The sequence below is a fragment of the Trachemys scripta genome, chromosome 4 (assembly GCF_013100865.1).
Source record: "Trachemys scripta elegans isolate TJP31775 chromosome 4, CAS_Tse_1.0, whole genome shotgun sequence".
NCBI classification, from domain to species: domain Eukaryota; kingdom Metazoa; phylum Chordata; order Testudines; family Emydidae; genus Trachemys; species Trachemys scripta.
Window position 1 is genome coordinate 102,516,263 of NC_048301.1, and position 12,079 is coordinate 102,528,341.

A 12,079-nucleotide genomic window follows, 5' to 3' on the forward strand; every position below is an offset into this window, starting at 1 on the left:
CATCCTCCCACTTTCTACTGTTTTATCAGCTCTGTCGTTTTGGGTCACATCTGCAATCAGATTGTAAAACTACTGAGATGGAGATTGTTTTACCTGTACGGCAACATGCCAAGCACACTCTTGCGCATTGTGCTAATAAATAAAAATAGATAGTAAAATAAAAATGTGTGAACAAGGAATAACTGTATATAACGTTTCCTCCCATTTCTCATAACTTGTTAAAGATTGCTGCAATCACAAGTGACACACAATCCAAGAATATAATGCAGCATTTCTACTGTTGCTGAATTTTGTAGCATAGAGCACACCTCTCAGTGATGTAAAATATGTATTTTCAATTGTGGCATGTCACAGTGTAATTCACTGGTTTATGGTAGCAAAGTTCTCCAGTGTCACAGATCCACAGGATAACCCTAATTTATGGACTTTGCATTTGAATCTCATATAGCCACTGCTGTTGCTGCTATTTGCATTACATGACAAATAAACAATTTTGGAGTTAGTTAAAAGACTAAAAAAAAAAAAGATTTAAAAAAGCCTCACACAAAGGCAGAGGACTCTACTGAATATACATCGGAGGAGGTTTAGTCTAGTAATTAAATTATTTGGTAGGAACAGAGTCAAGACCAATAACTTAGAGGTTGCCCTGCATGTTCTGGCTAATGTAATTGCTAGTAGAGTAGACTTTAATATTAAAACAATATGCCAAGAGGGCCAGAAAGGTGATTCATAAAATACTACTACTAACATATGACACAGAGCCAACAGTTTCCTTGGAAGGTCCATCTTCCTAGTTCCTGTAAAGAAATTGCAGCCTACAGGGCATAACTCATTCTGTACAGTTACGGATTTTTGTTAAATAGAGTTTGCTCTGCCAGGAAAGGCTGCAGGCTACAGAGAGAGATGCTAAGGCAAAGACTTGTATTCACATTCAGTTCACATTCAGAACACAAGGATTGATAAGAGATTTTCAAAGTACCACCCCACTGAAGTGAGAGTATTGGTGGCACTGCTTGCTGAAGCCTTTGAAACTCTTCATTGAAACCAACCACGTGGCCTGAAATAGTTATTGTGGGTAACATGCTCTAAAGCACCCAGGTAACTTGGGAGCATAAGTTCAGAGCCTGAGCTCCAGTGTGAGTTGAAACTTCAGAGCGCTGTCTATACAGCTATTTTGTGCAAGCCCGGATAGCCCCAGTCTGTTGACCTGGGCTGGGAGGCTCTCTCCAAAATGCTGCATAGACATACCATAAGTCACCTAGGTGCTTTTGAAAATGTTACCTGTCATGTGCATGAACACTAATGATAGCAGAGCTTGTAAGCTGCAAACTCCACTTGCTGATGTTGCATTCGTGAAGTGCTGAAATAAAGCTACTGAGGTTACTTAAAGAACTTCAGGTATGGTGATACATCAGCTTCACAATAATTTAGGCAGCAGAACCTGATAACTGCAGCAATTTTAAGGAAAGAGTTTCAGTGAAAAGGCTCTTCAGTCTTTCAAAGGGGAGTGAAAGGCTACTCAAGCTATTAACATAGGAAAGGAGCATGTTCTAATGGATTGAGCCTGAAGCTGGTAGTCAGGAAGTCCTGTGTAGTAAAACCTACTCTACCTCTGACTTGCTACATAGTCTGAGACAAGTCATTTATCTTCTCTCCTTTCTCATATTTAAAATAGGGATTACAATACTCTCCTACCTTGGAAGGGTGTTGAGGCTTAATTAGTTAACTTTTGTATTGTACAGCACTTTGAAACTATAAAAGCTCTTTATAGAAATGCTTGACACTATTAGCAGACTTCAAGACAGACTGTTAATAGGAAGAGAGATGTGTGGGAACAAAGGTGCAATGGTTTTGAAGTTCAAATGAAGTCTGCAGATACCAAAGGCATTCATCACGATTGTGAGGCAGAAAAGCTGACTTTCGAAAAGGAATTCTTTGTTTGCTTGTGTAGCATCCTTCATTGTTATTGCAGCAATTTGTTCAATATAGTATGAGAATGGGAAAACATCGTTGACGGAAGTCATCCCTGTGCTGACACAGACTCCAGTGTGGGGATGGCTGGTATATGTATGTGCATTTTTGTACCCCAATGCTGGGGTTGTCAGAAACTGCTCTGGTCCCCGATGGCCGTCGTGGCAGCTGGGGAAATATACTCCGTTCGGCATCCAACATGCCATCACTGATTCAGAGAGCCCTGCGCATGCCCTGTCTGTTGTGCAGGATTTCAGCTTCTAATATAGATAGATCAAAAGCAGTCAAATGAAATGACACAGGTGGAAACCTGTTTAATGTGACAGGAGAGGCATGTCTGAATATTTCAGAGTCAATTACAGTTAGAGAAAGCTGCATCAGAACAATTATAGAATATGAAATCTCCAACACTAATTTTCCAATTTCATACTATCATATAATTTGTCAAAATTGTTCAGAAGAGAAAGTGATAACGTACATTAAAACAGTGAAACACATAGTGATTGGTTAGTTTTTCCCCCTCCAGTTCTAAATGTACAGCAATATTTAAATTACATTGATAGTTGCGTCCAACTTGCTTTTTGGTACTGTTGATGGATGGGCTGCCAGAAAGCCTTCATAGATTTTAAGGCCAGAAGGGACCATTATGATCTTCTAGTCTAACCTCTTGCATAATGCAAACCACTGGACTTCCTTGAATTAATTCCTGGTTTAAGTCCAATAGCTGTGGTTATAAGTAGATCAACTCTTTTAGAAAAGCCACCGCTCTTGATTTACAAATTTCCAGTGATGAAGGATCCATCCACAGACCTTGGTATGTTGCTCCAATGATTAATTACCTTCACTGTTATAAATTTGCATCTTATTTCTAGTCTGAATGTGCCTAGATTCAAATTCCAGTCACTTAATCTAGTTATATTTTTGTCTGCTAGAACAATGAGCTTTCTATCATCAAATTTTTGTTTGCTATGTAGTTACTTTAGACTGATCAGAATCACCCCTTACCCTTTTGATAATCTAAATAAGTTGAGCTCGAGTGTCTCATTATAAGGTATATTTTCTCTTCCTTTAATCATTCTCATGGCTCTTCTCTGAATCCTCTCCAATTTTTCAGTATCCTTCTTTAAGTGCAGATACCAGAACTAGACACAGTATACCACTAACAGTTGTACCAGGACCAAATACATAGGTAATTTCCCTACTCCTACTGAAAGCCCCCTGTGTTTACATCCAAAGATTGCATTAGCCCTTTTAGCCACAGCGTTGTGCTGCAAGCTCATATTCATCTCATTATCCCCAGGGCCCCCAAGTCTTTTTCAGTCACTGCTTTCCAGAATAGAGTTTCCCATGCTGTATGGCTGACCTATGTTCTTTGTTCCTAGACGTACAACCTTACCTTTGGTTGTATTGATTCTCATATATTTTGATTGTGCTCAGTTTACCAAGTGTTCCAGATCGCTCAGTGACCTGTTCTCTTATTATTTACTACTCTCCCAATCTTTGTGTCATCTACAAACTTTACTAGCAATGACTTTATGTTTTCTTCCAGGTCACTGATACAAAATGTTAAATAGCATAGGGCCAAGAACTGACCCCGGTAGGGCCTTGCTAGATACACACCAGCTCGATGATTCCCTATTTACAATTATATTTTCAGACCTCTCAGTGAGGCAGTTTTTAATTGATCTAATATGTTCCATGTTGATTTTATATCATTGTAGTTTCCTAATCAAACTTTCATGTGGTATCAAGTCAAATGCTTTACAGAAGTCTAACTATATTCCATTAAATTTAATGTGGATAAATGTAAAGTAATGCACATTGGAAAAAATAACCCCAACTATACATACAATATGATGAGGGCTAATTTAGCTACAACTAATCAGGAAAGAGAACTTGGAGTCATCGTGTATAGTTCTCTAAAGACATCCACCCAGTGTGCAGCGGCAGTAAAAAAAGCAAACAGGATGTTAGGAATCATTAAAAAGGGGATAGAGAATAAGACGGAGAATATCTTATTGCCTTTATATAAATCCAGGGTACGCCCACATCTTGAATACTGCGTACAGATGTGGTCTCCTCATCTCAAAAAAGATATACTGGCACTAGAAAAGTTTCAGAGAAGGTCAACTAAAATGATTAGGGGTTTGGAACGGGTCCCATATGAGGAGAGATTAAAGAGCTAGGACTTTTCAGCTTGGGAACGAGGAGACTAAGGGCGGATATGATAGAGGTATATAAAATCATGAGTGGTGTGGAGAAAGTGAATAAAGAAAAGTTATTTATTTGTTCCCATAATATAAGAACTACGGGCCACCAAATGAAATGAATGGGCAGCAGGTTTAAAACAAATAAAAGGAAGTTCTTCTTCACACAGCTCACAGTCAACCTGTGGAACTCCTTGCCTGAGGGGGTTGTGAAGGCTAGGACTATAACAGGGTTTAAAAGAGAACTAGATAAATTCATGGAGGTTAAGTCCATTAATCGCTATTAGCCAGGATGGCTAAGGAACGGTGTCCCTAGCCTCCGTTTGTCAGAGGGTGGAAATGGATGGCAGGAGAGAGATCACTTGATCATTGCCCATTAGGTTCACTCCCTCTGGGACACCTGGCATTGGTCACTGTCGGCAGACAGGATTCCGGGCTGGATGGACCTTTGGTCTGACCCAGTACGGCCGTTCTTAAACTCTTAACACTGTCATCTTTGCGAGCCAAATTTGTAATCTCTTCAAAAAGTGAGAGTTAATTTAACAAGATATTTTTCACAAATCAGTGTTGGCATTAGTTATATTACCTTCCTTTAATTGTGTATGAATCAAGTCCTGTATCAGCCACTCTATTGTTTTGCATTGGATGGAAGTCAAGTTGACAGGCCTATAGTTACTTGGCTCAGCCTATTTAGCCTTTTATTATATAATGGCACAACATTAGATTTCTTCAAGACCTCTGGAACTTCCCCACTGCTTCAAGATTTAATAAAAGTCAACAGTCCAGAGAGTCCCTTGACCAGCTCTTTTAAAAGTCTTGGATACAAGTTATCCAGACATGTTTGAGTAGCTGCTGTTTTACATCCTTCTTAGTCACTTTAAAAATGGAAACTATTTTGTCCTCCACCGTCACCTCCTATGATATGAATACATCATCACCTTGCTTTTTTCAATGTACAAACCAGAAATGTATTGAACATTTGTGCCTTTTTTGCATTATTATTGACAATTCTGCCATTTACATCTAGTAATACGTTAACATCATACTTAGGGTTTCTTTTGTTCTTGTTATCATAAAGACTCTTCCTTATTGTCCTTAACTCTGCTGGATTTTTCTTTGAGTTCTTTTGATTCCCTTACCAATTTTCTACAATTTCTAGCTTCTGACTTATATATATTATCATCTTTCCCTTTCTCCCCCACCCATGTGTTATACATTATCTTTTTATTGTTATTGCTTCTTTCAACTACCCCTCTAAGGCAGGCAGTTTTTCTAACCCAGGTAACCTTAACTCTCAACTGTGGCTTTTGGGGCATCTAATAAAATGTTCTAAAACAGTTCCAAATGATCATTAACATTTTTGTGTTAAAGTTTTTTCTCCCATCTGCTCTGGTTCACAGTTATTTTCAGCTTTATAAAACAGGCCCTTATAAAGAATCCAGTACATAATGTCACTGCTTTGGACTTTATTGTTTGCATACAACACATATAATCAAGTCATGGTCACTGGACCTTACAAACCACGTTTAAGTGCTGCAATCAATTCCTCTTTATCTATCAAGGTGAGGTCTAATAGAGAATTCCCCTATGTTGGATGCAACACTTCTTTGAGTTAGGAAATTATCATCTACAATTTTGAGAAATCACCAGGACGTTGTAGAATTGGCAGAGATTTCCAGCATATGTCACTCAGAAAAAACATTTTCGTATGCCCTACATTTGGAATTATCATAAGCTGCTTTAAAACAGCACCTTCACAGTCCTGAAGATAAATTTCATTCAGATATGAAATGTATATAGTAGAGCAGGTAAGGAAAGGTTGATCTTTTTTTTCCTTGCCCATTTATTCCTTGATGAAAATGGAAAACTGTTTTCTTTTCATCAAAAATTTTCTATGAAGATTTTAGAGATTTTGTTGAAAACTGAAAAATTTGAGATGCTTGGGCAAAAATATGAAGTTTTACTGAACTTTTTCACTTGACTATACAATTTTTTTCAGTTTTTGGTCACTCAAACTTGAAAAAATTCAATTTTCATTGAGCCCCAATTTTTTCATGGACAATTTTTTTTTTTTTTTTTACACAAACTCTAGTATTTAATTTCTCTTTACATGTGTATTATGCAAAATATATAGCACAGGAGGATGATTACTTACTGTTCAATTTCTTTACGGTATCTTTCTTCTTCTTCTGCAGCCTTTTGAGAAATCTCCAGTTTCCTTCTGCAATACAGAGAAATTTGCATTTAGAACATTTAGAGAAAAATAAGTTGTCATGTGTATGCTAGTGTAAAACAAATATATATATATATATATATATATATAGAGAGAGAGAGAGAGAGAGAGAGAGAGAGAACAAATACGCACTGGGAAAACCTGACACATGAGTTTCCAACATTTAAAAAAGGGTTCATTAACATTCCTAGCCCTCATCATACCTGCCTGATGATTCCCGATGGTCTCCACAGCCCACCTGAGCAACACAAATTCTGAAGCCACTCTGACCCTCAAAGATAACTTTTTAGCACATTCTGCAGCTGTCCAACCATGTTCTCTGTGATGGGATTGAGTCTGACTGCCCTGCTCAATGAAAATAGGGCATTGGGTAATGATATTGCAGGTGATGGGGTTTACTGATGTCCCACTTCAAGCATGGAGGGATGGTTTCTGTCCCAGCTAACTGACAGCCAGGGAAACTGAATGGCCCACCAGGCCCAAGACAGAAGTCCCCGATGATGGCTCTGAATTCCACAGTAACTTTGCTAACTCTAAGGGAAAAGGCAAGCTCATGGACTATATGCTTTGCCACAAAATTAAAATGAGAGAGAAATGATGAGGGATTTTCAAGGAAATCTGTGAAAAAATAATATAGACACATGTGCTGCTTCTCCCCTCCACCTCTCAATAAACAAAGATAAAAGAAAGGTAACTAGGTAAACTAATGCAAAAAGCATCAGCACTGACATATTAGGTTCAACCTTTCTATTGCTAAATCATTGTTAATAATATAGGAATATCTTTGACCATCCAATGAGTGATAAAAGTCATTTACTTTAGAGACAGGTGACTTTGCACATGATATCTGATGAAGAAATTCTATTAGGACAACTTTACTTCATTGGTAAAGCCTCAGAAAATCATCCACATCCAAGTTGCTCTCCCTACTTATTTGTGTGAAATTTTCTAGGCAAACATGTGCAACTGGAAGTGGACAGGACATCTGTCTCTAGACAAGGGGAGAAAGGTGACTGATGATACATCAGGGTATGGAAAGAGATCAACAGGGAGCATAGAACCCAGGCCTCCACGCCTTTCTAGGTGAGTACTCTGCCACAACAGAGACAACCACACCCACTTAGGCCAATGGCTTTCTTTCTGTATTCTTGACCTGGTTACTCACAAATGAATTGACTTCCTTTTAATAAATAGGCAGCCTAGATAAGTATGGGAGCCAATAGTTACCTTGGTCACAGCTGTGGAACATCCTGTTAAATATGAGATCTAAAGGTTTTAAAGTCGGAAGAATTTTAATTAAAAAGTTTTAGCATTAGCTGAAGAAAGCATCATTCTCCCCTGTTGATACGGTGGTTTTTAGAGTTATTGAAAATATACTCTCTATAGTAAACGTAATTACATGCTTAGCAGAGTAGATCAAATGCAGCTAATCTCATCACTGGCCAGCATGGGGAAAAAGAAGGAGAACAAACCCCGCAGTCTCTGCTGATCCACCTAGTGGGTCAGGGGACAGGCCAGGGACTTACCCTTCTGGTAGGACCCACAGTCCAAGTCAACTCCTCTTATATCCAATAGGGGGTAAGGGGATGGGGGGAACCTGGGCCCGCCCTCTACTCTGGCCGAGAGAGGAGGTTGGCCGATGGGGTCTCCTGTGACTGTGGGGCCTATTTCCGATCTTCCGTCCGCTCATGCATCCGGGCAGAGTTCCTCCAGGCAATGTCCACTGGCTCCCTTGACATCTTCAAGGAGCAGTGGGGGCTGTCTGGGGTTCTCTGCTCGGTGTCCCCGTCAGGTTCCCTTCGTTTAGTCCTCTGACCTCACTCCTGCCCCTGTTTTATCTTTAGTTGTCCCCCGTACTCGCTTGGTATCCCGGTCCTGTGGATACTCTCCTTAGGCTGTGGGGAGGTCCTTTAGTAGTGGGTGGGCTTCCACCCGTCCACTTCCTGGATTCCAATAAGATCACTCTCCTGTAGCCATCTGGCCCAACACTGTCGCAACGACACATCCCCTTGAAAAAAGGCAGGGCTTCAAGTACTCGGGCAGCCTGCTTTGTGTGGTAGTGGGCACTTGAGTATGGTCCAGATATCACTCTTCACCCTACCACTGCTCTCCAACACAGTTCCGTCCCACCTGCTGTGGCTCTCTCCTACCACCTCTTCTGATCCTACCATGCCCCTGCACACTCATTCTCCTGCTGGTCAGATGACAATCCTTTCCCAGCCCCTCTCACTTTCGTTTCCTATTGTCAGGAAGGGATAGGAGCCAGAGAGTCTTCAGACCCACCATCTCCTGTGGCTGCTGGTTCTCTCCCTCTAGGTTTGGTATCTGCAAAATACTGATAGCCTTCATTTGTTATCCTCCAGTTTTATACATATTGTGTGTGGGTTTTATATCTATATCTATATATATAGACACACACACACACACAGAGAAAATGAATGAGTGTGTGTGTGTGTCTGTCTGTCACTGGCACACTCCTTGAGATGATGAATCCAGAAGGATCTTAGCTCTGAAGTTCCAAAGTGCCCACAACACCAACAGAAAAGGGAATTGGAGGAGAGCCTCTCAGCAGCAAAAGAGTTTACGTTATTAGAGAGTGTCCTCGCCATTATTTCACAATTATTATTGCCAGTTCCAAGTGAAATGAAAGTTGAACAGATCTCCCTCCATCTAAAGCACTTACTGTCTCTCTTTCTCTTGCTGCTCTTTGAGGAGTTTGTTAGTCTCTAATGCAAGCCGCTTCTGATGCATTAACTCCTGGCGCTCCTGTTCACGAAGACTCACTTCTCGCTGCCTCTCATCCTCAGTCATGAACAGCTCTCTCCCCTGCAATCACAGCATAAAATCAAATTCATCACTAAAAATCTGAGTTCACTTATTTCCCCTAAAAAACAAAAACAAAAAAAACCCACACCCTCCAAAGCTGCTACCATAAATGTACATTAAAATGCTTCCTCCTATCACTTCTACCAAGTAACACCTTCTATAACACTGTTTCCAAATAGCAATAATCAAACATGTCAGGTCTGTGAGTAACTTGGGTCCCAATCTGTGATGTGCTGAGCACCTCCTATATGGTGCCGTGCACCCAGAGTTCCTGCTAAAGTCAAAGGGAGTAGAGAATGCTCATAACCTAGTCAGAAGTGCTCAGCATCTTCCAGGAAAAACCCCTCCCCCTCCCCCGCTTTCTTCAATACCACTCATTGTAATTTATAATAGGAGCATGCACACAGTGTGGAGAAACATATCCATTCTCACACCTGTTTTCTATTCCTGCCTATCCAAGTGGTGTGAACGCAATGTCAGAGGTGTTATGCCTGGGTGGATGTGCAAGCATCACTATCTCAGTATGAGTGAATAAGGATCCAAAGGGACCGGGAGTGGGAAACAAGGCTAGTCACATCATCTTGTCTGTTTCTTTGTTCTCTTCTAGTTTGAATTTACAGTTCAATTAAAACATATAGAATATTTTCATCTAAAAACAACAGAGATAACATAATGGAGCTATTTGATGGGGGCCCTTTGTGAGTGATAGGGCAATTTCCTTCAATGTCCTTGCAAAACCTTCTTGTATTACATTTATGTGTTATGAGGATTGCATGTAACATCTCTGGGGGAAGATGTGACACATATTGCAACCCCAAGCAGTGCCTTTCGGGTCCATTTTTTTAAAATGAACAGGTTACATCTGATTGTGTTCTACTCCGGGGGGAGGGCTACTACAGCTCCTCCAGGAACTAGAAAGAGTAGGTGGTGATTAGACACTATCACAATACAAATAAACAACAACAAATCTATTATGCAGTTGGATCTCCATAGTGACTGAAACCTTTAGTATTTTAATATTAAAAGATTGTACTTATAGTACATGTGGCTGTAATGGACAAATACTTACACACACACAAAATATATTCCCAAACCAAACACTGCCTTTAATACTTGTTGCCCCAGGTAAAGAAAACAGAAAATAAGGGCAAAATTACACACACACACACACACACACACACACACACACACACACACACACACACACACCACTTCTTGTCTCCTACAAGCAGCTGTCTAAAGTCATCCAGGGGATAAAATGCTGGTCTTTCCATGCTGATTTTTTTTTTAAATCTCCACATATGCTTTCCTGATGCTGCTAGAAATGTATGATGTGCAAATATTTACATTGGGCTAAGTGCATTGACTTTTAAATGGATAGACTCTTGAGGAAAAGTGATCAGATATGTGCTAAGTGCTCAGATACATTGGTGCTGGAGACCAGTATAAACCCCTAAGATACAGTAGATGGAGTATTTGGTTCTCCTACCAATGGCATGTACATTCTGGTCATTCATAAATATTTCTAGTGCTTAAAACATCAGGGAGTTTAGAAGTGTACATCTAAAATAGCTTTTTAGCTTTCATGAGAGTCACTTATGTAAAATCATTGTGCATGAAGCAGAGGATGAAGCCTATTACCCACTGTGCATGACCAAATACTAATGGCTAAGTACTGGAACCATGTTCATAGAGTAGTTATACAACAGATGGATTTCACCCAACTCTACTCCAGAAAGCATCACACATTATCCCAATCCTAAATGGCCTGCATTTTAATTGTTTAAATGATTATGCTGGTAGGGGATTGAGGTGACTAATCTAATAGTTTTTTCCCATCTCTAATTTCTAAGAATCTGTGATTTTATGACAAGTGACAGTGAAATTCTTATTATGCTATGGGCTAAACATTAACAATATCTGCATCTGTTTGTGTTTGCAAAAATCTGCATTTCTTCATGCACATCTGTTTGTTCAGTTGGGTACTGTCCATGCACAGCTGCCCTTTGACGTCTTTGGCCACATCATTTCGTTTCCATAGAAGCCATTATTTGGCTCTGCCCTCATAATATCCTCTTTTAGAGCCCACCCTCAAACAATCATTCACCTAAGTGCTCTGTCCTTCAAAACTGCGTCAATACAGAGACTGAGAAAACAGCAGAACAGACCTTTCAAATCCTCAAATGGCAAGAAAAACATTTTAGTTTGGCACTCTGATTTGTTGAATGTTCTTTTGTATAACTGTGCAAAGGTAATAATGCTCTTGGGAATGGAGAATGTCAACAATAACTGGTTTCTGCTGTTATCAAAGGCATTTAATCAGCCAAAGAATACTATTTATTGTTTTGTATGCTTATGTCATGAACATTAGCCCTTAGATACTATACTAGATGTTGTTTTCCCCTATTCATTTCAGTTATACAAGAACTGGTAACAAGTAAATATTAAGGTTCATATACTGCCTGTGATCTGCACGTTATTTCAATACTTTATTGTATGGGGCCCTAAATTTTACTCTAAGAGGGTTTAAACAGTAGAACTATTATTCAAATCCCATGGACATCAATGAAAATATTCAGACTGACTTCAATGGCCTTTAGATCAGGCCTTAATAGGGCATGCTACAATCGTACAAAACATTAGAAGTGACACATTATGTTTATTAGTTGAGACAAAGGACCAAATTCATTTCTGATGCAATGCCACTGGAATTAACATTTACAATAGGAATTAATTGGCCTAGGACTTTATTGAGGCTCAATCTGCTCTCGCTTAAATCAATAGGCGTTTTGGCCATTGGTAAATATATGGGAATAGGCTCATAGTCCCAGTGTTACTCTGC

The 12,079-nt window shown here is 39.6% G+C and overlaps 1 protein-coding gene across 2 annotated transcripts in view; it reads right to left on the bottom strand.

Moving 5' to 3' along the window:
* Window positions 1–12,079, bottom strand: part of USH1C (USH1 protein network component harmonin) — a 112,645-nt gene that overhangs the window by 47,001 nt on the left and 53,565 nt on the right. For both annotated transcript variants that reach the window (XM_034770196.1, XM_034770194.1), the window contains exons 12-13: window positions 9,095–9,237; window positions 6,334–6,399 (exon numbers count right to left, since the gene is read on the bottom strand). In XM_034770196.1, the coding sequence (XP_034626087.1) occupies window positions 6,334–6,399; window positions 9,095–9,237 (209 nt within the window). The remainder of the gene's footprint in view (window positions 1–6,333; window positions 6,400–9,094; window positions 9,238–12,079) is intronic.